This window comes from Sus scrofa, chromosome 14, assembly GCF_054392235.1.
Source record: "Sus scrofa isolate SSC_HxYL_T2T_F1_AM1 chromosome 14, Sscrofa_HxYL_maternal_Yorkshire_Landrace_v2.0, whole genome shotgun sequence".
Taxonomy (NCBI): Eukaryota; Metazoa; Chordata; class Mammalia; order Artiodactyla; family Suidae; genus Sus; species Sus scrofa.
Window position 1 is genome coordinate 52,461,132 of NC_139396.1, and position 25,669 is coordinate 52,486,800.

Below are 25,669 nucleotides of genomic sequence, written 5' to 3' on the forward strand. Positions count from 1 at the left end.
GGATGTGGGATTGATCCCTGGCCTCCCTCAGTGGGTTAAGGATTTGGCATTGCCACAAGCTGCAGTGCAGGTCACAGATGCCCCTTGGATCTGGTTTTGCTGTGGCTGGGGTGTAGGCCTGCAGCTGCAGCTCCGATTTGACCCCTAGCCTGGGAACTTCCATGTGCCACAGGTGCTGTCATAAAAAGAAAAAAATTAAGAAATTAAAAATTCTACATCAGACAAAGAATTAAACATACATATTTTTTAAACTAAGAGAAAGCATATTTTATTTATTCCAGATGTAACATGAAATAGGTTTAGGATTATAAACAATGCGGAAACTATCAGAGGCCAAGATCTACGTAAACAAATATATGAACACTTAAGACTTTTAAACTGAGATATATTAACAAAATAATCAAAAAACAAAGTTAGAAAATAGAGAAATACATAAGATGGGTATTAACGATAACTATCAAAATATATAAACAGAGCTTCTAGTTGCCAGTTTTGCATGTAAGGAGCTTGAAAGTTGCCACTCTCTCCTAGTAACAAGTAAAAAAACTGAACAGACTGAAAAATCAACAATTCTTTCTGGATTCACAAGAGAGGGAAGGGCACAAAGCAAACCACTGCCCCTGAGTTTGACAGACAGGAGATACCAGGAGGCTCCTCAGAACAGAGACACAGGAGGGGAGATGGCCAGTGGGCACCAGGGCCTGAGTAGCGAAACCTGAACTGTAATTGATCCTGAGAGGTAAAGACTCCAGGGGAACACAGTCATGGGCCGGGGGCGGGGGTGCATAATACTGTGAGAGTTACCTCCAGAAATCAGACCAGTTTCTCACAGTAAATATCAAAGAAAAATCTCCCAGGTTTCAGGCAGGAAAAGGAACCACTTTGAAACAGAGCACTCTGTTTTGTTTTGTTTTTGTTTTTGTCTTTTTGCCTTTTCTAGGGTCGCTCCCGAGGCATATGGAGGTTCCCAGTCTAGGGGTCTAATCGGAGCTATAGCCGCTGGCCTATGCCACAGCCACAGCGATGCCAGATCTGAGCCACGTCTGCAACCTACACAGCAGCTCACGGCAATGCCGGATCCTTAACCCACTGAGCAAGGCCAGGGATTGAACCCGCAACCTCATGGTTCCCAGTTGGATTCGTTAACCACTGAGCCATGACGGGAACTCCAGGGCACTCTCTTTCTAAGAAGGCCTGCCCTTAGGGTAAACTAGTTAACTAGAGCCTAACCCACTGTTGTTATCATTGGATCCTAACTGACTTGGGGAAGGGAAATATGCAGCTCCAACCCACTCTAACTAGTTTGTGGCAGGTGGGAGAAAAAACTAAGAAACACTGGTGAAGTTCACTCCAGAGACACAGGCTCACAGAGAGACAGAGGCTTAATCCCTCAGACTAAGCTACAGATGCTTCCCCTCTCTCCACAACTCAGCACTGCTTCACTAAAAGCCTATTTACAGCTGCTCCCTTTTCTAGGTACCTCATGTCTAACTATCAAGAAAAAATTACAAGGCATACCAAAAAGCAAAGAACACAGTTTGGTGACACAAAGCAAGCATCAGAATCAGGCATGACAGCGATATTGGAATGATCAGACTGGGAATTTAAAACAATTATCGGAGTTCCCTCGTGGCTCAGTGGGCTAAGGATTCAGTACTGTGACTGCTGTGGCTCAGGTTACTGCTGTGGCATGGCTTAGATCCTTAGCCCGAGAATTTCCACATGCTGCAGGCTCATCCAAAAAAAATGTGTATGTATATATATAAATATAGTCAGAGCCCTAGTGGACAAAGTAGACAGCATGCAGGAACAGAAGAGCAGTGTACACAGAGGGATGGAAATCCTAAGAACCCATAAGTGCTAGAGATACAGAACAGTATAATAGAAATGAAGGAAGACTTTTATGAGCTTATTAGTAGACTGGACACGGTTAAGGAAAGAGTTAGAGGATATATCAATAGAATCCTCAGAAACCGAAAAGCAAAGACAACAAAGACTGAGAAAAGTGTGGGGCAACTACAAAAGGTTTTACATAAGCATAATGGGAATATCAGAAGGAGAAGATATAGAAACAGGAGCAGAATACATATTTGAAACAATAAGGACTTAGAATTTCCCCCAACTAATGTCAGACACCAAACCACAGATACAGGAATCTCAAAGAACACCAAGAAGGATAAATGCTCCCAAACTACATCTCTGCATATTATTTTCAAAGTACAGAAAATCAAAAATAAAGAAAAAAATTATGGAAGAAGCCAAAGGAAGAAAAATACCCTACCTATTGAGGAATAAGCACAAGATACGGTGTTCCTGCTGTGGCCTCTCTGAATCGCTGGGATGTAGATTCGATCCCCAGCCCAGCACAGTGGGTTAAGGATCCTGTGTTGCCACAGTTGCAATGTAGGTTGAAACTGCAGCTCGATCTGATCCCTGACCAGGGAACTCCATATGCCACAGGGTGGCCTAAAAAAGAGGGGAAAAAAAAAGAAGAAAGTTAAAGAAAAATAAAAGACTTACATCAAATTTATCCTCAGAAACCATGCAAGCAAGAAGAGAATTGAGTGAAATATTTAAAGTTCTTAGAGAAAACCCCATCAACCTAGAGCTCTGTATCATGGGAAACTATCTTTCAAGAAACGTTCCTTCCATATGCTGGGGGTGTGGCCCTAAAAAAAACACCAAAAACAAAACAAAAAACACTTTCCTAGATAAAAATTGAGAGAATTTGCAGGTAGACCTGCCTTGCAAAAAAAAAAAAAAAAAAGTAAATGAGTTCTCTTGTTGCCAAGGAAAAAATGTTAAAAGTTCTTCAGGATAAAAATACAGGTCAGAAACTTGGCTCTACATAAAGAAAGGAATAGCACAAATAAGGAATAAGTGATGGTAAAATAAAATAGTTCATTTTTTAATTTTTATTTTTTGGCATGACCTTGGCATTTGGAAGTTCCCCAAGCCAGGGAATGAATCAGAGTCACAGCTGCCAGCCACAGCCACAGCAATGCCAGAACCGAGCCACACCTGTGACCATAGCTCACGGCAACTCTGGATCCTTAACCCACTGAGTGAGGCCAGGGATTGAACTCACATTCTCAGTGGGCTCATAACCTGCTGAGCCACCATGCGAACTCCCAAGAACCTTCTCTTGTTCAAGTTAAAATTCAAAGGTTAGGCATTCCATCCCCAATAACAGTTGTTAAAATCAAAACAAAGCTTTGTAATTCTCCATTTATTTGAGAGCACCACAAAATTTGAATTTCACTCTCAACTGAATAAAATTTTAAAACACGTTTAAGTCAAGTTGCCAAATAGGTATATCATGGTATCACATCAAACAGCTACAAAAATGTGAAAACATACTGTTTCAGTCTGGAGTGTTTTACAACATCCCAAGCAAACTCTCCAATTTTCGTAGACCCTGACTGGTGGTCATAATTTAACATAATTCTGACACTGTCTCCCTGGAAAAAGCACCAGATCCCACAGATTATGGGCTCGGTTCCATAAGACTGCCTCCACTTCAGACACCAATTTCAAGTCCAGGTTGTCACTTGTACTTCTGACCGACTGGTTATAAACTGGTGTTCCCATGATCCCCTCCTCTGGACAGACAACTTGCTTGAATGGCTCACAAAGCTCAGGGAAATCTTTATTTATATTTACCAGTTTATATGAAGGATATTGTAAAGTCAAAACAAAGCTTTGTAAGTCTCCATTTATTTGAGAGCACCACGAAATTTGAATTTCACACTCAACAGCTAGATGTTCATTGTGGCCAAGTGGGTTAAGAACCTGACTAGTATGAGAATGCCAGTTCAATTCCTGGCCTTGCTCAGTGGGTTAAGGATCTGGCGTTGCCACAATGTAGGGGGCAGATGCGGCTCAGATCTGGTGTTGCTGTGGCTGTGGCCGTAGGCCGGCAGCTGCAGTTCTGATTCTTGACCTATAGCCTGGGAACTTCCATGTGTCGCAGGTAGGGCCCTAAAAAAAAAAAAAAAAAAAAAAAAGGAAGGGTTCTCAGTACAGGGGCTTCTGTCCCCATGGAAACGGAGCACACCACCTTGCAGCAGGTAGATATGTTCATCAACCCAGAAGCTCATCCAAAAAAAAAAAAAAAAGAGAGAACTTTTACAGAGCTTAATGTCCATCCCCATCCACCTTCCCAAAGGGTGGACAGGCTGAAAATCCCAAATCTCCAGCCACTCCTAGGAGCCTTACCCTAAGTCCTTTCATTAGCATAAACTCAGGTATGCTCAGAAGGGGCTCCTATGAACAATAAAAGACACCCTCATCACTTATGAAATTCCAATAATTTTAAGGGCTCTGTGCCGAGAACCTACGGAGAAAGACCAAATGTATTTACTATACCACAGAGAGGTTCACTGACAGCTAGCACTGATTGGCCTCAGTCATCACGTTCAGCATATGCTTCCAGGCTGCCTGTGTGTGACAAGGAGGTGAAGCCGACTTTCCCCACCCTCTTCAGAAGTGCTAGTTCTCTCAAGAAGGCAATAAATGGGACTGTCTCCTTCCAAAGGCCATCATAAACACATTTATTAAACCTCTAACTGTGTGCGGTGCTATGCCATGCTAAATGATTCACAGAGAGAATTAGCTAAGCCTTGCCTCTTCTCACCAACAGTTTACAATCCAAGGCAGACAGGCTGACGCTCATTCACAATGCAGACAAATTGGACAGACACAACGGAATACAAATATTGCCAACCCATAAAGGAATGAGATAAACATTCAGAGATGGAGCTATTCAGAGGGTTGAAATGAGGAGAGTGGTCTTGAAAAATTCCAATTTCAGGCTTAACAGTTTTCTCTCTTCACCACCACATTCATTTATAATCATGTAAGAATATATAAGTGTCTCATTGTTCCCTGAAATGTTATGCTTTTGTCCATCCTCATTCTAAAAGCCTTACATCCATAAATAAACAAACAAACAAATAAATAGATAAATATCCTTACATCTTCTAGGGTCATGATGCTTATAGTAATTTTGTATAGATTGTAATTTTGAACAATATTCCCTAACACACATCTGTCTGTCTTTAAATAGTCTTTTCTTTTGACCACTATGGGGAAGATTTCCAAAACAGCTCTTTTGACTTTGCATTGAAGTTTTTCTTGTTTCAACTAACTTTTTTTTTCTCTTATCCAAAGAGAAGACAGGGACGATTAGGATGCATTTCTGAAAATATCAAATTCTTCACCTGTTATTGAATCCCCCTGGCAGAGGAGTGAGAATTCTCTTGAGCAGAACTATCTTGCTTGGAGAGAGTCGCTATTTTTCCTTTTAACGCTTTCTTCTTTCTTCTTTTTTTTTTTCCTGCTTACAAAACAAAAACATAATAATTGTGGAAAATATGGAAAAGCATACTTAAGGACCACTCACAATTCCACTACCCAAAGAGAACTACTGCTAGAATTTCCATATATATCCTTTGACAACTACAAAAGGAATAATTAACATTTACTGAATCCTTTAAATATGCTAGGCACTGTGCTGAGCATTGGCATATAGATATTCTCATTAAATTTTATCCTTAGGAGTTCTCTTCGTGGCTCAGTGGAAACGAATCTGACTAGTATCCATGAGGATGCAGATTTGATCCCTGGCCTTGCTCAGTGGGTTAATTGAAAACAAGTACTCAGGTAAGTGTTTATACATGAACATTCATAACAGTACCATTCATGATAGTCAAAAGATATGTATAACTCAAACATCCATGGATTGATGATTAGATAATTAGTGATATATAGAGATGTGTATATACATATGAAAAAATGCGTATATATATGTATATATATATATGCAGTGGAATATTTTATTCAGGCATAAAAAGAAATAAGTATTAATACATGTTATAACATGGCTGAACCTCAAAAATACGCTAACTGAAAGACATCAGACACAAAAGGTCCTATGAGCCCATTTACATGAAATGTCCAGAATAGATAACTCTACAGAGACAGAATCACAGGTTTGTGGCTTCCAGGGACTGAGAGGAGGGAAGAATGGGCAGAAATTGATTCATGAGTATGAGATTTCCTTTAGGGGTGATGGAGATGTTTTGAAACTTGGTAGAGTCAATAATTGCACAACATTATAAAGGTACTAAGTGCCTCTTAATTGTCCACTTTAACTTCATCTCAATTTTTTTTGTCAGTGGATATACAAGATAAGATGTCCTTTTAATTTATTTTTAATTGTTTTTTCTTTCTTGGCTGCCCCACAGCATAAGGGGTTCCCAGGCCAGAGATCAACTGTGGCAATGCCAGATCCTTTAATCCACTGGGCGGGCCAGGGATTGAACCTGTGTCCTGGTACTGTAGAGATGCTGCTGATCCCCTCATCTCAATTGCTTTTTAGAAAAAAAAAAAGATTTAGTTTTTCCTTTCATTTTGGCCTCATCACAGCTTTTATAAGCACTTCAATGTAGTGGGGGGGGGGCATAAATAATATTCAAACTATGTTCTTTTCCCTAACATATTTCTACTCTCAATGCTTATTTAATCACTAATATTTATGTGTAGAAAATTACTGGCATTATGTTTTCCCTGTTATTTTCCTCAAGGTTTTCTCTGGGAAAAAAAAAGCAAATCGTGTAATTTATGTTCTCAGGATAATTTGTACTTGGAAAGGAAGAATCAAATCAGAAACTTACCATTTTTCTCTCTATTAATCTAGAATGGCTGTAGAGGAGTTAAGAGATTAGTTGAAATTTACATTCCAAAATGGATTCATTATCAACAGGAGAAGAAAACGAAATGCTCGATCATCTTTCCAAGACTTGTGCTTTGCACCTATTTGCCAAATCTATTTTTCTGTTTTAATATATATATATTTTTTTGTCTTTTTGCTATTTCTTGGGCCGCTCCCGCGGCATATGGAGGTTCCCAGGCTAGGGGTCTAATCGGAGCTGCAGCCACCGGCCTACGCCAGAGCCACAGCAACTCCGAGCCACGTCTGCAACCTACACCACAGCTCACGGCAACGCCGGATCCTTAACCCACTGAGCAAGGGCAGGGATCGAACCCGAAACCTCATGGTTCCTAGTTGGGTTTGTTAACCACTACGCCACGACGGGAACTCCTGTTTTAATATTTATGCTGAGATTGTGTGTGTGTGTGTGTATGCACATCATAAAAACAGCAACACTTATTTGTGCAAGAGATACTGGGAATCGGTGTACAGTTTTTTGTTTGTTTGTTTGTTTTTGTCTTTTGGTCTTTTGCCTTTTTAGAGCCACACCTGCAGCATATGTAGGTTCCCAGGCTAGGGGTTGAATCGGAGCAGATGCCGGCCTACACCATAGCCACAGCAATGCGGGATCCAAGCAGCATCTTCGACCTACACCACGGCCCACGGCAACGCCGGATCCTTAACCCCGCTGAGCAAGGTCAGGGATCAAACCTGTGTCCTCATGAATACTAGTCAGTTTCGTTAACCACTGAGCCACAGTGGGAACTCCCAGGTGTACAGTTTTGAAGGGATCCCAAAATCATTGTGGAGAAAGCCCTTGGGTTTGGTATCAGTCTCCACTCCCTCCTCTTTTGGGGGGTGGGGCGGCCAAAAAAAAAAAAAAAAGAGAGAGAAATCTGTGATTTAGGGTAGCCATTCATTAATTATCTTAGACCTTCTGGATAACTTGCTGCAGCTTCTGCATCAGCACTTGCTGCTTCACCGTGTACTTTTACGTTGTAGAGACAGCCTCTTTCCTTAAACCTCGTGAACCAGCCTCTGCTCGCTTCAGACTTTTCTTCTGCAGCTTCTTCACCTGTCTCAGCCTTCATAGAATTCGAGAGAGGGAGAGCCTTGTTCTGGATTAGGTTTGGGAGTGTTGTGGCTAGTCTGATCTTCTATCCAGACCACTCAAACTTTCTCCAGATCAGCAGTAAGACTGTTTAACTTTCTTGTCACCTGTATATTCACTGAAGTAGCACTTTTTAAAAAATTACTTGATGAACTTTATTACACCTAGTTGTACAACCATCATCACAACCCTATTTGAAGTAGCACCGTGCCACATGGAGGTTCCCAGGCTAGGGGTAGAATTGGAGCTGCACCTGCTGGCCCATGCCACAGCCACAGTCACAGCCACGCCAGATAAGAGCTGCATCTGCGACCTACGCCACAGATCATGGCAACACCAGATCCTTACCCACTGAGCGAGGCCGGGGATCAATTCCGCAACCTCATGATTCCTGGTCGGATTTGTTTCCACTTCACCATGACGGGAACTCCTGAAGTAACACTATTAATTTCCCTTAAAAACTCTTCTGGGAGTTCCCGTTGTGGTTCAGCAGGTTAAGAACCAGACCAATATCCATGAGGATGCAGGTTTGATCCCGGGTCTCACTTGGTGGCTCAAGGATCCGGTGTTGCCCTGAGCTGTGGTGTAGGTCATAGACATGGCTCAGATCCTGCATTGCTGTGGCTGTGGTGTAGGCTGGCAGCTGTAGCTCTGATTTGACTCCTAGCCTGGGAACTTCCACATGATGCAGGTGAGCCCCTAAAAAAAGAAAAATAATCTTCTTCCTTTGGAGGTTTCTCGTGGCTCAGCAGGTTAAGGATGCGGTGTTGTCACTGCAGAGGCTTGGGCCATTGCTGTGGCGGGAGTTCAGTCCCTTGCCTGGGAACTTTCACATCCTGAGGGTGCAGCCCCTAAAAAAAGAAAAAAACAAAAAACAAAACCCATCTTCCTTTGCATTTACAACATGGCTATTTGGCACAACAGGCTTAGCTTTCAGCTTATCTGAGGTTTTAACATGCCTTCCTCACTAAGCGTAATCATTTCCAGCTTTTGATTTAAAGTGAGAGACATTCAACTCTTTCTTTCACTTGAACACTTGGAGGCCACTGTAGCATTATTAACTGACCTAATTTCAGTATTGTTCTCAGGGAACAGGAAGACCTGAGGAAAGGGAGGGAGACAGGGGAACAGTGGGTCGATGGAGCAGTCAGAACACACCAGCATTTATTAAGTTCACCAGCTCATAGAGGCAGGGTTTGTGGTGCCCCAAAACAATTACAACAATAACATCAAAGTTCACTGATGGGAGTTCCCATTGTGGCACCGTGGGTTAAGATCCAGTAGCATAGGTCACAGCTGCAGCTCGGATTCCATCCCTGGCTGGGGAACTTCCATACACTGTGAGTGTGGAAAAGAAAATTCACCGACCAGAGATCACCATAACAAATATAATAATAACAATAATGTTTGAAATATTACCAAGAATTATCAAAATGTGACAATGAGACACAGAGACACAAAAATAAGCAAATGTTGTTGGGAAGATGAACATCGATGTACCTGCTTGATGGAGGGTCGCCACAAAGCTTCAGTTTGTAAAAAATGCAGTATCTGAGAAGTACAATTAAGTAAAACAAGGTATGCCTATATCTTCTTTCAAAACATGTCCAGGAGATCCCCCTTTCCTTCCATTTCTGTCTTTTTAAAGACAAATTATACAAATAATGCATGCTCTTTGTAGATACTTGGGAAATGCAAAAATATGTATATATATACACATGCTATGGACTGAATGTGTCCCCTTCAAATTCCTATGCAGAAGTCCCAACCCCCAGGGTAACTACACTTGGGATAGGACTTTCAGGAAGCTATTAAGCTTAAATGAGGTCATAAATGTTAGGCTGTAATCTGATATGATTGGTGGCCTCCTAAGAAGAAGAAGAAGCGAGATCTCCCTACCTAGCCCCTGGCCATGTGAGGACCCAGCAAGAAGGCAGCCACCTGTACGTCAAGAAGAGAGCTCTCATTAGAGGCTGGGTTAGCTGGCACCTTGATCTTGGGCTTGCCAGTGTCCAGAACTGTGGGAAAATTAATTCCTGTTGTTTAAGCCATTAGGTCTATGGTATTTTGTATTAATCCAGAGCAGATTAATACATGTAAGAGGACTGATATTATGTCAGAGTCTTTTAACCTAGATGATAACTGCTGTTAACACGATTTCCTTCCAGATTTTCTTTTTCTTTCTCATCCAAGAAATATGATCTTTGTATCTTGGGAATTCCTGTTGTGGCTTAGAAGGTCACCAACCCAACTAGTATCCGTGAAGACTCAGGTTCAATCCCTGGCCATGCTTCGTGGGTTAAGGATCCAGCATTGCTGTGAACTGTGGTGTAGGTTGAAGACATGGTTCAGATTCTGTGTTACTGTGGCTGTGGTGTAGGCTGGCAGATGCAGCTAAGATTTGACCCGTAGTCTAAGAAGATCCATATGCTGCAAGTGTGGCCCTAAAAAGAAAAAAAAAACAACAAAAAAACCCAAAAACTTTGTATCTTATGCACTTGACCTGTGTGCTTTTCCTCTTTTCCCAAATTAAAGCTCCTTCACTGGATTTAAGTTTTCCCTGGAGTTCTCTTGTGGTGCAGTGGGTTAAGGATCTGGCCTTGTCACTATAGCAGCTAAGGTTGCTGTTGTGCCACAGATTCCATCTCTGGCCCAGGGAATTTCCACATACTGTGGGCATGGCCAAAAAAAAGGGTTTTCCCTGATCAAATTCACCCAACTCTGCCTACACTTTTTTGGTCTGGATTCCTTCAGCATGAGGGTTGGAAGAAACATTAGAAATTATCTTATTCAAATCTTGGCAAGAGCACAAGTCCACATGAATATTTTTTGATATAAAATAAAACTGCGGCAATTTGTGTCAATTGGGAAAATGTCTGGATGAATTAGTGAAAAGTCTGCATTATGAAAGAGATGTGATTTTAGCACATTTAAGGATGTGAAACAATTATTTTGTTTTGTTTTGTTGTCTTTTTGCCTTTTCTAGGGCCGCTCCCTCGGCATATGGAGGTTCCCAGGCCAGGGTTCTAATTGGAGCTGTAGCCACCGGCCTATGCCAGAGTCACAGAAACTTGGGATCCAAGCCATGTCTGCAACCTACACCACAGCTCATGGCAACGCCGGATCCTTAACCCATCGAGCAAGGTCAGGGATCCAACCCGCAACCTCATGGTTCCTAGTTGGATTCATTAACCACTGTGCTACGATGGGAACTCCAAGAGTGTGAAACAATTCTAAATAAGCCAAATAAAGTTTAAGAAAATTGAAATTCTTGGAAATTTGCTTTTATGAATAGATAAATATGATTTCCCCTGCTTTCAATAACAAGTTTATGTTTGTATAGTGCTTTATTAATTTCAAAACACTTTACATTTATTATTTATTTTCATCCTCAGTTTCAGAATTAGGGAAGGCAGGTATTATATTTTCTTTTCTTTCCTTTTCTTTTCTTTTTTCTTTTCTTTTCTTTTCTTTTCTTTTCTTTTCTTTTATGGTGGCACCCACGGCATATGGAAGTTCCCAGGCCAGGGACTGAATCCAAGCCACAGCTGCAATTTATGCTTCGACCTATAACCTACACAGCTGTGGCAATGCCAGATCCTTTAACCCACTGTGCCAGGCCAAGGATACAGCCTGCGTCCTGATGCTGCAGAGGCGACACTAATCCCCCCACAGCAGGAACTCCAGAAATAGTGATTTTTAAAGCTGTTAAACTATAGTATTAAAGCTGTTAAACACTATATATCCTAATGAAGATAACAAGGTTAATTATTAATACATACCTGATAGACCAATTAAAAAGTAGAAATCGAACTTATGGCTCTTCTTATGTGTGCAAGAAGGAACTAAAGAGACAGATTTTCCACATGTGGCCTAAATCAGCCTGGTGTTTTTCTTTCTTTTTTTTTTTTGTCTTTTTAGGGCCACACCCATGGCATATGTTGGTTCCCAGGCTAGGGGTCAAATTGGAGCTGTAGCTGCCAGCCACAGCCACAGCCATGCCAGATATGAGCCATGCATGTGACCTACACCACAGCTCACGGCAATGCTGGATACTTAACCCACTGTGCGAGGCCAGGGATCAGACCTGTGTCCTCATGGAGCTAGTCAGATTCATTTCTGCTGCGCCACGATGGGAACTCCCAGCCTGTTTCATTTATAATAACATTGTACATGTATAAATACACAGATACGCAGTCATAATGACTGCAAAATTAAATTAATGAAATCAACAAAATAATGAAACAAATGAAATAAATGAAAAAGAATGGAAGTTAAGTACACATAACAAAATTCATCAATTTAAAATGTGCAATTCAGGGACATTTAGCACATTCACAATGTTGTGCAACCATCACTTCTATCTAACTTCCAAAATAATTTTATGCCCCCAAATAAGACTCCAGGAGTTCCTATCGTGGCTCAGTGGGTTAAGAACCCGACACAGCCTCTGTAAGGATGCAGGTTCGATCCTAGCCTTGCTCATTGGGTTAAGGATCTAGCGTCGTTGTGAGCTGTGGTCTAGGTGGCAGACGCAGTTTGGATCTGGTGTTGCTGTGGCTGTGGTGTTGGACAGTGGCTGCAGCTCAGATTCAACTCCTAGACTGGGAACTTCCATATGCCATGAGTGCATCGCTAAAAAGACAAATGAAATGAAATACAATACAATAAAATGAAGTTTCTAAGAGGAATGAATTTTGGTGTTAAAACCTCCCAAATCTAGTTTTTATTTCAAAGACTCCTCATATAGGGATATTAATATTGATTTTAGAAGAATTCTAAAATTTCCTGATTGATGATTTATCAATAATGCTCTTGTTATGAGATATTGATTAGGTTGAACAAAACCTTTCTTGAATTCCTGTTCCAAGGGCTACACCTGTCCAGGTGTTGAGGGTGGGTAGCCAGGCCAGAAACTCTTCACAAATAGATAGTCTATCTTTAGCACACTCTGTGAACAAATTAATCTCATCTTTTCTCTGGGATAATGGGTTTCTTCTCTGAAACCTTTCTCTCTACTTAAAGATGTCCATTCTTTTTTTGGGGGGGGGGCACGTCTGCAGAATGTGCAGAAATCCCCTGGGCCAAGGATCAAATCCATGCCATAGCAGTGGCCTGAGCTGCTGCAGTGTCAATGCCAGATCTTTAACCCAGTGCACCACCAGGGAACTCCTTAAAGATGTCCATTCTTTAATTCATTAATTGACACAAATTAAGATCCTGAAGAAGAGTTTCCTTTTCTCTGCTAGAGAACAACGAATAAAATATCTATCCAAAGAACTTAAAATGAACAGGATATTAGAGACGTTCTCTGGCATCTTAATTGCCTTCATGGTTCAAGGCCTTTAACAGCCTGAAAATAAAGAATGAAAGAATCATGCAGTTTATAAGATTGAGTGAATAATGCTCAGAGGTTCCAGAAGCTTATGGGAAGGATGACCTCTGATGCTTTGGCTGGGAAGCATGAAAGCACTTTGAATTTTCCAGTAAATCTGGCTTGACAAGAGCCAGTTAATCATTCCCTCAAACTTCAGATCAAGTGAAACTTTAGATCACAGTATATATGTTATCCTGAACTCCAGTAGAAATAGACATATTCTAAAGGAAATTCCATGATATTCTGATAAGTCTCTGAGACTCCAGAGTTAAGTTCCGAATTGGATTTCTTTTTTTTTTTTTTTTTTTTTGATTTTTATTTTTGTCTTTTTTGCTATTTCTTTGGGCCGCTCCTGCGGCATATGGAGGTTCCCAGGCTAGGGGTCGAATCGGAGCTGTAGCCACTAGCCTACGCCAGAGCCACAGCAATGTGGGATCCGAGCCGCGTCTGCAACCTACACCACAGCTCACGGCAACTCCGGATCGTTAACCCACTGAGCAAGGGCAGGGACCGAACCGCAACCTCATGGTTCCTAGTCGGATTCGTTAACCACTGTGCCACGACGGGAACTCCCCGACTTGGATTTCTAATATCAGGTTTTCTTTTTTCCTTTCTTCCTTTCTTTTTTTGGGGGGTGGGGTGGGGTGGGCTGTACCTGTGGCATATGGAAGTTCCCAGGCTAGGGGTTGAATTGGAGCGGCAGCTGCTAGCCAACACCACGCCACAGCAATGCCAGATCCAGGAGTTCCCGTTGTGGCTCAGTGGTTAGCAAACCCAACTAGCATCCATGAGGACACGGGTTCAATTCCTGGCCTTGCTCAGTGGGTTAAGGATCAGGTGTTGCCGTGAGTTGTGGTGTAGGTTGAAGATGTGGCTCGGATCCGGAGTTGCTATGGCTGTGGTGTAGGCTGGGGGCTTCAGCTCCGATTGGATCCCTAACCTTGGAACTTCCATATGCTGTGGGTACGGCCCTAAAAAAGACAAAATACAAAAAAAAAAAAAAAAAAAAAGGAATGCCAGATCTGAATCATGTCTCCAACCTACACTGCAAGTCATGGCAACACTGGATCCTTAACCCACTGAGCGAGGCCAGGGATAGAACCTGAGTCCTCATCGATACTAGTGTGGTTCGTTACTGCTGAGCCACAATGGGAACTCTAGTATCAGGAGGTTTTCTTCACAGCTGAAGTGAGAGTTACGTTTAAGGGAAAGAATTAAAATGGAGTGAAGATACTAAATTTAAAATTATTACGTTTAGCTCATGAACTAAATTGTGTCCCCTTCAAATTCACATGTCAAAATCCCAATGTGATGGTATTTGGAGATGGGCTTTGGGGAAATAATTAGGTTTAGATGAGGCCATGAGGGTGGGGCCCTCATGATAGGATAAGTGTCCTCATACGAAGAAACACCAGTGGTACAACAGGATAGGCGGCATCTCTGCAAGGCCAGGATGCAGGTTCAATTCCTGGCCCGGCACAGTGGGTTAAAGGATCTGGTGTTGCCGCAGCTGCAGCATAGGTCACAGCAGTGGCTCAGATCCAACACCTGGCCCAGGAACTCCATATGCCATGGGGAGGGGCCCCCCCAAAAATATATAATATACATATTATATATAATATATATATATATATTTCTGGCATTAAGGGGAGACAGTGAGAAGGTAGCCATCTGCAAACCAAGAAGAGAGCCAGCACCAGGAACTACATCGGCTTGCACCTTGCTCTTGTACTTTCCAGCTTCCAAAACTGTGGGAAAATAAATTCCTGTTGTGGAAGCCAGCCAGTCTATGGTATTTGTTATGGCAGCTTGAGCAAACCAAGACAGCCCATGCATCTATTTATATAAATGTCTGGTGAGATTAAACACACAAAAATCATTCAAGTTATTCCTCTTGGACACAACTCTCCCTTTGCCTAGATAAGCTGAAGTTTAAGGGGAGGAAAAGGGACTGCCTCTGGGAGATCTCACTTTTGGCCCCAATTCTTTTCCTCTCCCTCTATCCCCGCTTGATGCTAGGTGACTGTGCAGCCTCTCTTGCCAAAGAGGCACTCTATTTCCTGACACTTGGATCTGGGCCGGCTTCTGCTATAGCTAATACAAAGTGGCAGGAGTACTGATGTGAGCCAGCACTGAGCTTAGGATTCTAGCACATAATTTCCACTTTCTTGCACCTCGGCTTCCACCAGGAGAACATTTCTCTGGGGTAGCCTGCCAGGAGAGGGGAGGCACGGAGAGAAAACCACTCCAGTTGCCCCCAGGCATATCCATTCTAGATCCTCCAGTCAGCCACGCCTCAAATCTGTGTTCAGGCCCCAGCAAGGTTAGCAGAACCCCCTAGCCCACCACCCCAGGTGTGCAAGCAAACATGTTTCTTGTTATACCTCCAAGGTTGTGGAGTTGTTACCCAGCATCATTGCTATGGTAGAGAGCTACACATTGCCACCGCTTGGCACTGGATGATCATCACACGTTACAGATCCAGAAACTCTTGCAAACTGAAATGTGTAATTATTTTTTTAAACTAAGGAATTAATCATCCTGCAAAGAAAGAAAAGCAATGAGTAAATGTGGTTTCTGCTTTGATTATTGAAAACAGCCATTTCTACTGGAAACTGCCATTAAGTTGAGTCTTGAGGGTGAGTCAGGGTATCGGTAAAGAATGAAAATGATGAGTGTAAAATGTACTCACATACTTGTGAAAATTACGTTATGTATATTACCTTCCTTTAAATAATTTATTTTTTTTGGCCACGCCTACGGCATGTGGAAGTTCCTGGGCGAGGGACTGACCCATGCCACAGCAGCAAACCCAAGCCGCTTTAGCAACAACACCGGATCCTTAACCCACTGCACCACAAGGGAATTCCTATTACCTTTGACTTACTAGTTTTAAGATACATGGGAAATGTGTTCGAGAAAACAAATGACAAGAGTTGATGATAGAAATGTAAACTCAAGGTCAATTAATTAATTAACTTGTCCAGGGATCCCTCCAGCTGCAGATGGTGGTGTCTACTTTGGATGAAACAGGAGGTCCAGGGAAAACAAGGAGAATTTCTTTCCCCAGGGAGTGAGGTCAATTCAGTTCATGAGCTTTGAGAAGCTGGAATGTTACCTTGGGTCTGGAAATACTCAGTGATCCTTGTCAGGCTAGTGATCAAGTTTCCCCAGCAGTTCAGTTAATTACCCAGAACATTCTGTATTGATGGAGCCCTGAGACCCTGCATGACTCTCCCAAAGTCATTTTATTCAACAGGAGACATTTTCTTCCCTCTCACCTGGATTTTCTTGAGTTATCAGAAGAAAGTGTTTATGCATGCGCACAGGAGACCTGGTTTACACATTCTACTTTCCTTGTTCAGAGCAATCAGAGCAATGACCTATTTCCTCAAACATGATGTCTTAGAACTGCATAGCACCCACCGTTAGGGTTTGTCATTTTCAGTTCTGTGTCTGATCAGCAGGTAAAGCATGCATTCTGTGGCACTGCCGGCTTTTCCCTGTCCTGGGAGCTGCAGAGCGAGTGCCAGCACTCAGCTGCTGGTAAGCTGCTCTCTAATGAGCAAGAGGGAAAATTGGTTCTGCCTCTGGCACAATTTGACTTGGGGGAGACTGTGTTCTGAGGTACATAAAATCATGGATAGAGTCCTCCATTACAGAGAACAACTTAAACACTTCTGAGGATTGATTACTCAGTTCTTTCATAATCATGACATTGCTAATCATGATTCATAATTGGATAGCAAGCTCAGTGCCTGATCCTCATTGAAATGTGGCCATCCTCATTCATCGCTGGTGGGAATGTGAAATGATGCAGCCACCGTGGAAAAGACTCTGGCTGTTCCTCAAGAAGTTAGAGTCACCATATGACCCAGAAATTCCACTCCTAGGTATATAGCTAAGAGAACTGAAGCATGTGTTCATGCAAAGACATATACGTGAATGTGCACAGTGCCATGATGCACAACCAAAAGGTGGAAACAACCCAAATGCCCACTGATGATGAAAAAATAATCAAAAATAGAGCCTAGCCATAGCATGGAATATTATTTAGACACGAAAAGGAATGAAATAGTGGTACATGCTACAACAGGGAGAACCTCAGAAACATCATGCTAAATGAACACAGAAGACCACATAATGTATCATTACACTGATATGCAACACCCAGGCTAGGCAAATCCACAGAGAAGTTGGATTAGTAGTTGTCAGGGGCTAGAGGCAGGCAGGATGGGGAGTTACTGCTAATGGGTGTGGGGTTTCCTTGTGGGGTGATGACAGTACTCTGGAATAGAGAGTGGTGAGGCCTGCACACTTCCTTTCCCAGATTCTGAGTCAACCAGCTGGGTTGAAGTAATAAGAGACTCTGGAGGGAGATTGGAGAGGAAGTCAGGGTATTTTTTGCCCCCTCTCTCTTCAGGCAACATCCTCCTGCAGTGGTTACATTCACCTGTAGTTTCGGTTCCTGCTCAGTGGCTTCAGCTTCTGGACTCTGGTAACCATTTCTTTCCTTTGTCCCTTCTGTCCCGGGAGTGGTGGCATCTTCTTGTTACTGCTAATCTCTATCCCATTTGGCTTCTCAGATCTTCCATCATCTGTGGAGTCAGTTCTCTGTATTAATTTCCTTGTGTTCAAAACATCTAGAGTGACTTCTGCTTTCCTGCCTGGACCCTTCTAAGGGCTATGCCAACTTAACATTCCTTCCAGGAATACATGAAACTGCCTGTGTCCTCCCAACCCAATTAATGCTGTGTATTATAATCATAGGATGGATGGGGAGTTATTGCTAATGTATATGGGTTTTCTTTTGGGGGTGATGAAAAAGTTCTGGTACTAGACAATACTGAAGGTTGCACATCATTGTGAATGTACTAAAGGCCATTGAATTGCCCATTTGAACATGCAGTTAAAGTGGTAAATTTTATTTTATTTTTTATTTATTTATTTTTTTGTCTTTTGTCTTTTTAGGGCTGTACCCAAAGCATATGGAGGTTCCCAGGCTAGAGGTCTAATAGGAGCCATAGCTGCCAGCTTACACCAGAACCACAGCAATGTGAGATCTGAGCCACATCTGCAATCTACCCCACAGCTCATGGCAATGCCAGATCCTTAACCCACTGAGCGAGGCCAGGGATCGAACCAGCAACCTCATAGTTCCTAGTCGGATTCGTTTCTGCTGCGCCAGATAGGAACTCCTAAAGTGGTAAATTGTATGTTTTTTTTTTTTTTTTTGCCACAGTAAAAAGACTTTTAATAAAAATAAAGCAACAAGGTATAGGATCTTAGCACTGCAGAGGACTTAACATGCCACCCAATCTAAACTTTTCACTATTCATATGACTGATCCAAGTTCCAAGGAAGAATAAGGGGCAACCTGAATCACAGAGCTAGTTAGGTTCAAGGCCAAGACTAGTACTTGGGAGCTCTGACTTCCAGGCCTATTTTCTTCTTGTTCCATCAATCATGCCTATATTTGAATCTTGATTTCTCTCATTGGCAGAATACCTGGTGACTGGGAAAGGGGACAGTCCATAAATAATACATAGGATGAGATAAAGGCTCATATAGGAACAAATCAAGGAACCTGAAGGTCTTTCTGGATACTAAACAATTCAGGCAGGATACATTGATTTCAATATTTTTTTCTTTTTTGTCTTTTTAGCACCCGAGGCATATGGAAGATCCCAGGCTGGGGATCAAATCAGAGCTTTGGCAGTCGGCCTATACCATAGCCACAGCAATGCCAGATCCGAGCCGTGTCTGTGACCCACACCACAGCTCACGGCAACACCGGATCCTTAAGCCACTGAGGAAGGGCAGGAATCAAACCTGCAACCTCATGGATACTTGTCTGGTTCTTAATCCGCTGAGCCACAATGAGAATTCTGATTTCAATATTTTCTTTCTTTCTCTCTCTCTCTCTTTTTTTTTTTTTTTTCCTTTTTGTCTTTTCTAGGGCTGTACCCATGGCATATGGAGGTTCCCAGGCTAGGGGTCTAATTGGAGCTGTTGCTGCCAGCCTACTCCACAGCCACAGCAACATGGGATCCAAGACACCTCTGTGACCTACACCATAGCTCACGGCAACGCCAGATCCTTAAGCCACTGAGCGAGGCCAGGGATCAAACCCGCAACCTCATGGTTCCTAGTCAGATTCGCTTCCACTGCGGGAACTCCTTTTTTTTTTTTTTTTTTGTCTTTTTAGGGCTGCACCCCCAGCATATGGAGGTTCCCAGGCTAGGGGTCTAATCAGAGCTACAGCTGCTGACCTACACAACAGCCACAGCAATGCCAGATCCTGACGCATCTGTGACCTACACCACAAAAAACTAAATATGAACTATCCCACTGATCGAGGCCAGGGATTGAACCCGAAGCCTCATGGTTTCTAGTAGGATTTGTTTCCACTGCATCATGATTGGAAGGAACTCCAGCACATACTTCTTGAATAGATGAATGAATGACTTAAAAGTCTTACCAATTTACAGTAAAATTGCTGTTTAGGATTTACAAAAATTATTTTCCTCTTTACTTTCAGTGAAGTGTTCCTATTCAGGTTTTCAAGATTGAATAGATGTTTATTCCACAAACATCCTTTGCCAACATGTATTTTATGCAAAATCCATGATGCAAAAAGATACTTAGAGCTGTGAGATTGAAAGTATGTTTTTACATGTAAATCAATGAAACTGGACCATATCCTCACACCATTTGCAAAAATAAACTCAAAATGGCTTAAGAACTTAAATATAAGACATGATACCAAAAAACTCCTAGAAGAGAATATAGGCAAAATGTTCTCTGACATCAACTGTACAAATGTTTTCTTAGGTCATCCTCCCAAGGCAACAGAAATAAAAACAAAAATAAAACAATGGGACCTAATCAAACTTACAAGCTTTTGCACAGCAAAGGAAACCATTAAAAAAAAAAGAAAAGAAAGGACGATCTACCGAATGGGAGAAAATAGTTGCAAACAATGCAACCGACAAGGTCTTAATCTCCCAAATATACAAACAACTCATACAACCCAATGACGAAAAACAAACAACTGGAGTTCCTGTTGTGGCTCGGTGGTTAATGAACCGAGTAGTAACCATGAGGTTGTGGGTTCCATCCCTGCCTCACTCAGAGGGTTGAGGATCCGGCACTGCTGTGAGCTGTGGTGTAGGTCTCAGACACGGCTCGGGTCCTGTGTTGCTGTAGCTGTGATGTAGGCCATTAGCTGTAGCTCTGATTAGACCTCTAGCCTGGGAACCTCCATATGCTGTGGGTGCGGCCCTAAAAAGACAAAAGACCAAAAAAAAAAAAAAAAAAAAAAAAAAAACCAAAAACCAAAAAATGAAAGAACAAAAAACCAAAAAACACCAACCCAGTCGAAAAATGGGGGGAAGACCTGAATAGACAATTCTCCAGTGAAGACATATGGATGGCCAGCAGACACATGAAAAAATACTCAACATCACTAATTATTAGAGAAATGCAAATCAAAATTACAGTGAGGTACCACCTCACACGAGTCAGAATGGCCATCATTATTAGTCTACAAATAACAAATGCTAGAGAGGGTGTGGAGAAAAGGGAACCCCTCACACTGTTAGTGGGAATGTAAATTGGTAAAATCGCTATGGAGAATAATATGGAGGGTCCTCAAATACCTAAATATGAACTACCATATGATCCAGCAATCTCACTCCTGGGCATCTATCCAGACAAAACCACAATTCAGAAAGATACATGCACCCATACGTTCATAGTAGCACTATTCACAACAGCCAAGACATGGAAACAACCTACTATCCATTGACAGATGAATGGATTAAGAAGTTGTGGTACATATACACAGTGGAATACTATTCAACCATAAAAAGAATGAAATAATGCTATTTGTAGCAACACAGACCCAATTAGAGATTTTCATACTAAGTGAAATGTCAGAAAGAGAAAGAAAAATACAATATAATTATCAGCTATATATGGAATCTAAAATACGGCAAAATGAACCTATCTATGAAACAGAACCAGACTCACAGACATAGAAAACAGACTTGTGGTTGCCAAGGTGTGGAGGAGAGAGTAGGATGGACTGGGAGTTTGGGGTTAGTATATGCAAACTATTACTGGGTAAGCAATGAGGTCCTCCTGTATAGCACAGGGAACTATATCCAGTCTCTTGGGATAGACCATGATGAAAGATGATGTAAGAAGGAGAATGTATGTATATATATATACACACACACACACATATATATGACTGGCTCACTTTGCTGTACAGCAGAAACTGGCACAACATTGTAAATCAACTATAATATAATAAAAAATTCAACTAAGAAAATATGCTTTTACAGTAAAACAAAAGAAAGGGGTGGGGAAGATACAAAAATAAACTGAGGCAAAGAAACAAGTATCAAATTTCCTTCAAACAACCGGCTTCCCCTTTTACAAATAAAAGACAGTTACATAAGAATTGTATGTGGATTGAATTTCCTTATGGTTCAGCGGGTTAAGGATCTGGTGAAGCCACAGCAGTGACTTGGGTTGCTGCTGTGGTGAGGGTTTGATCCCTGGCCTGGGAACTTCTGCCTGCTGCAGGCACAGCCAAGCAAAACAAACTCCCCCCAAACCAACCCTCACCCCCCCGAAAACCAAATAATTGTATTCGGTAAAATGTACAGAGCTATATGTCTAAAACATATGTAACCGTATGTCTAAAATCAATAGAGCTCTCAAGATATGGAAGTTAGGTCCTGCATTCCAAGCTATCAATGATTTCTTTTCTGGCACAGCTATTTACCCTATGTGTGTCTGCCTTCTTTTGTATTTTCTTTGTGAACTAAAATCACATATTCATTCATCATTCATTAAACTAATAGCAATTGAGATAATAAAAACCAGGCACTATGAACAGTGAGTGCGTGTGCAGCCAAAGTTGAAGAGTGGGTGTTTTTCTTTCAAGGGACGTGCAGATTAGTACAGAAGGTAAATCATTATTAGTACTGAAGGTAAATCATTATTAGTGTTTCAGGCTGTAGAGAAATGTCTTGGTAAAGGTATACAAAAATGGGAGTTGTGAAAAATCGGATTGAGAAGTTCCCCTCATGGCTCAATGGTTAAGGAACCTGACTAGTATCCATGAGGACCTGGGTTCCATCCCTGGCCTTGCTCAGTGGGTTAAGGATCTGGCATTATCCTGAGCTGTGGTGTAGGTAGCAGAAGTGGCTCAGATCTCACCTTGCTGTGGCTGTGATGTAGGCCTGCAGCTACAGCTCCAACTGGACCCCAGGCCTGTGAACCTCCATATGCCTCGTGAGTGCGGCCCTAAAAACACCAAAAAAGAAAAAAAAAAATCGGGTTAAAAACATTTGTCTAGGGATTGATTTTGAGGGCCATGAACGCCAGAATGTAATATTAAATAGGAAACAGAGATTCAGCTTTTGGAAGTGATATTATTTTTGTAATTAAGTAAAGTATACATGGCTACTTGCAATCTGACCTGGCTGTCTGCAAATAACATTTGTGAAATATTGAGGGAGAAAAAAATGTTTATTCACGCATTTAAAAAGACCTAAATGAGACTTCCAAACTTTGCATTTAAAAATTAACATGAATTAGGAGTTCCCGTGCTGGCGCAGTGGTTAACGAATCCGACTAGGAACCATGAGGTTGCGGGTTCGGTCCCTGCCCTTGCTCAGTGGGTTAACGATCCGGCGTTGCCGTGAGCTGTGGTGTAGGTTGCAGACGCGGCTCGGATCCCGCGTTGCTGTGGCTCTGGCGTAGGCCGGTAGCTACAGCTCCGATTCAACCCCTAGCCTGGGAACCTCCATATGCCGCGGGAGCGGCCCAAGAAATAGCAACAATAACAACAACAAAAGACAAAAAAAAAAAAAAAATTAACATGAATTAAAAACAAATTTTAAAGATGCAAGTTTAATTTTGTTGCTTTTAAACGCAATCATTTTTAATTCAATTTCAATTATTTTCAAATTAAATGAACAAACAGGGCACTCCTACTGGCCTTTCACACCTTGCTCGAAAGCGTCGACTCTCTTCCACTAGGCGCCAGTACAAGTAGACCCGGAACCTGCTCTCCTTCAGCAAGAGTTTTTCTGTAGGGACTCAGTCTTTAGCTGCACCGCCTTTGCTCCACCCTTCACAGTACTTCTGGACATTTTGATTGGCTGTAGCTACCCTTGTGCTCTGTCCTGGTTGCTCTAATTGGCTAACGACGTGCCATGAGCGCAAGGATGACAGTTTCCTCGGATACGACGCGGGCTGGCGGAGGCGTAGGGCGGGTTGAAGAGCGCCCTGAACAGGAGCTTGGCTGTGGCGCGCGACCGGACTCTTGTTCTTTTCCGGGGGTGCCATGGCCAGCGTCCACGAGAGTCTCTACTTCAACCCCATGATGACCAATGGGGTAGTGCACGCCAACGTGTTCGGTATCAAGGACTGGGTGACGCCGTATAAGATCGCGGTGCTGGTGCTGCTGAACGAGATGGGCCGCACGGGCGAGGGCGCCGTCAGCCTCATGGAGCGGCGGAGACTCAATCAGCTCCTCCTGCCGCTGCTGCAGGTGAGGCGCTCCTGCTCATTCAGCAAACTCTTACTATGCACCTGCTCTGTGCCAGACATTTCCTCGGGCCTGGACACTCTCTCTGCCCTGTTGGACTGCGAAAAAATATAGTTAATACCACCAGCAAGCACTTAATGGGTGCTTACGATGGGCCAGGCGCTGTACATGCATTTATTTTTTGCAGGTCTATATCTTGCTCCAGCATTTATTAGCTGAGTAACTGGGGAAAGTTATTTTCTCAGATCGTCTGTCTTCTGTAGAATGAGACTACATGTAGGCCTGAGTGTTGGAAACAGCTATAAGCTCTGCCCTAGGGGTCTGTAATAAGTGATAATAATGACATAAATGTAACAGCTAACATTGATTGAACACTCACTGTATACTAAACACCTTATATGTTTTAGTTGATTTTGCAGACTGAGGCGATAGCTCCACCACTTACAGGCTGTGCAGCTTGGGCAAGTTTCATAACCTATTTGGGTCTTTGCTTTCTCTCTGTAAAATGGAAACAATAATAGAAACTGTCATGTGATGGTTATATTAAGTTAGGAGATCCAGGAGAACATTTCATAGTAAATGGCACGTAAATGCTCAATCAGTTTTAGCTAGTTTCGTTTTAACCTTGTAGGAGTAGGACATGTAGTTTATATCATGTGGTTTTTCCATTTTTTGTGTGTGATTGCATGAGTGATGTCTCTTTCCCCTACTAGACTGTAAACCTCCATGAGGGCATTACTTCTTCCTGTTTTTGTTCACCCTTGTATCCCCAAAGCCTGGGACAGTATAGTTTATAAAGGGCTTATTTTAAATCAGTCACCTTTTTTTGGAGGGGAGAAAAGAAGGGGTACTAAGGACACAGGTTAAGGGGTACTAAGGACACAGTTAAATAAAAGAAATGAGGGTCTCTATTATTTTCTGCTTCCAGGCCTGTCTACATTACCCTTATTATAAGTGCATTTTCGGAGTTCCCATTGTGACTCAGTGGAAACAAACCCGACCAGTATCCATGAAGATGCAGGTGCTATCTGTAGCCTTCTTCAACCTACACCACAGATCATGGTAGCACTGGATACTTGACCCACTGAGCAAGGCCAGGGATTGAGCCTGTGTCCTTATGGATACTAGTCGGGTTAATTTCCACTGTGCCACAATGGGAACTCCCATTCACTCAACTATTTATTAAGCAGCAGATGAGGATAGATCTTTTTAGACTTTTTTTCTGTATGTTTGTGTATATAGATAGGTAGATGCATATGATTATAAGTATACATGTATCCTTTCAATTTTTCTTTTTTTTTTTGGTCTTTATGTATTTATTTATTTTTGGCTTTTTAGGTCCTCACCTGCGGCATAGGGAGGTTCCCAGGCTAGGGGTCCAATCGGAGCTGTAGCCTCTGGCCTACGCCATGGCCACAGCAACGTCAGATATGAGCCAGTCTGCGACGTATACCACAGCTCATGGCAATGCCGGATCCTTAACCCACTGAGCAAGGCCAGGGATCGAACCTGCAATCTCATGGTTCCTAGTCGGAGTCATTAACCACTGCGCCACGACGGGAACTCCTACCTCATCCTTTTTAATGGCTGTGTTATAGTCCAAAGTAATAAAAGAAACATGATCTAACTCATACTTTTAATTAATATTAAAATTTATAAATTAAAATAAACTATATTGATGAACTTACAGGTTCTTTTTAGTTTTTCTTCATTTCAAACAATACATGCCAAACATACCTTCCCCAGGAGTGGGATTGCTTGGTTATCCACATCTAAAATTGGCATATATATTGTCAGCTTACTCTCCAAAAAATATTCAGTGTTTAGTTTTAAACCTCAGCTAGGTTTTAATCTCCTTGATAGCTGAGGTTACATATTCTGTCTCTAACAGTACAT

General features: G+C 42.2%; 1 protein-coding gene and 1 long non-coding RNA gene across 8 annotated transcripts in view; one reads left to right on the top strand and one right to left on the bottom strand.

Annotated features, from left to right (window-relative positions):
* Positions 1–242: 242 nt before the first annotated feature.
* LOC106505927 (uncharacterized) lies at positions 243–23,305 on the bottom strand. 3 transcript variants are annotated; one of them, XR_014827374.1, is made up of 4 exons: positions 23,231–23,305; positions 17,657–17,801; positions 15,588–15,744; positions 243–5,338 (listed from the first exon to the last, which is right to left on the bottom strand). It is a non-coding gene; the product is annotated as an uncharacterized LOC106505927 (long non-coding RNA). The 3 variants fall into 3 exon arrangements; XR_014827375.1 differs by lacking the exon at positions 15,588–15,744; XR_001300829.3 differs by lacking the exons at positions 243–5,338; positions 15,588–15,744 and having other exon boundaries at positions 15,941–17,801.
* Positions 23,306–23,476: 171 nt separating this feature from the next.
* The window catches only part of ANAPC5 (anaphase promoting complex subunit 5), a 46,709-nt gene continuing 44,516 nt past the window's right edge, over positions 23,477–25,669 (top strand). For all 5 annotated transcript variants that reach the window (XR_014827276.1, XR_014827275.1, XR_014827277.1 and 2 more), the window contains exon 1: positions 23,477–23,776. Coding sequence is in view for 2 of the 5 variants with exons in the window: in XM_001929287.6 (XP_001929322.1) it covers positions 23,570–23,776 (207 nt within the window). In the remaining 3 variants the exon portion in view is untranslated. The remainder of the gene's footprint in view (positions 23,777–25,669) is intronic.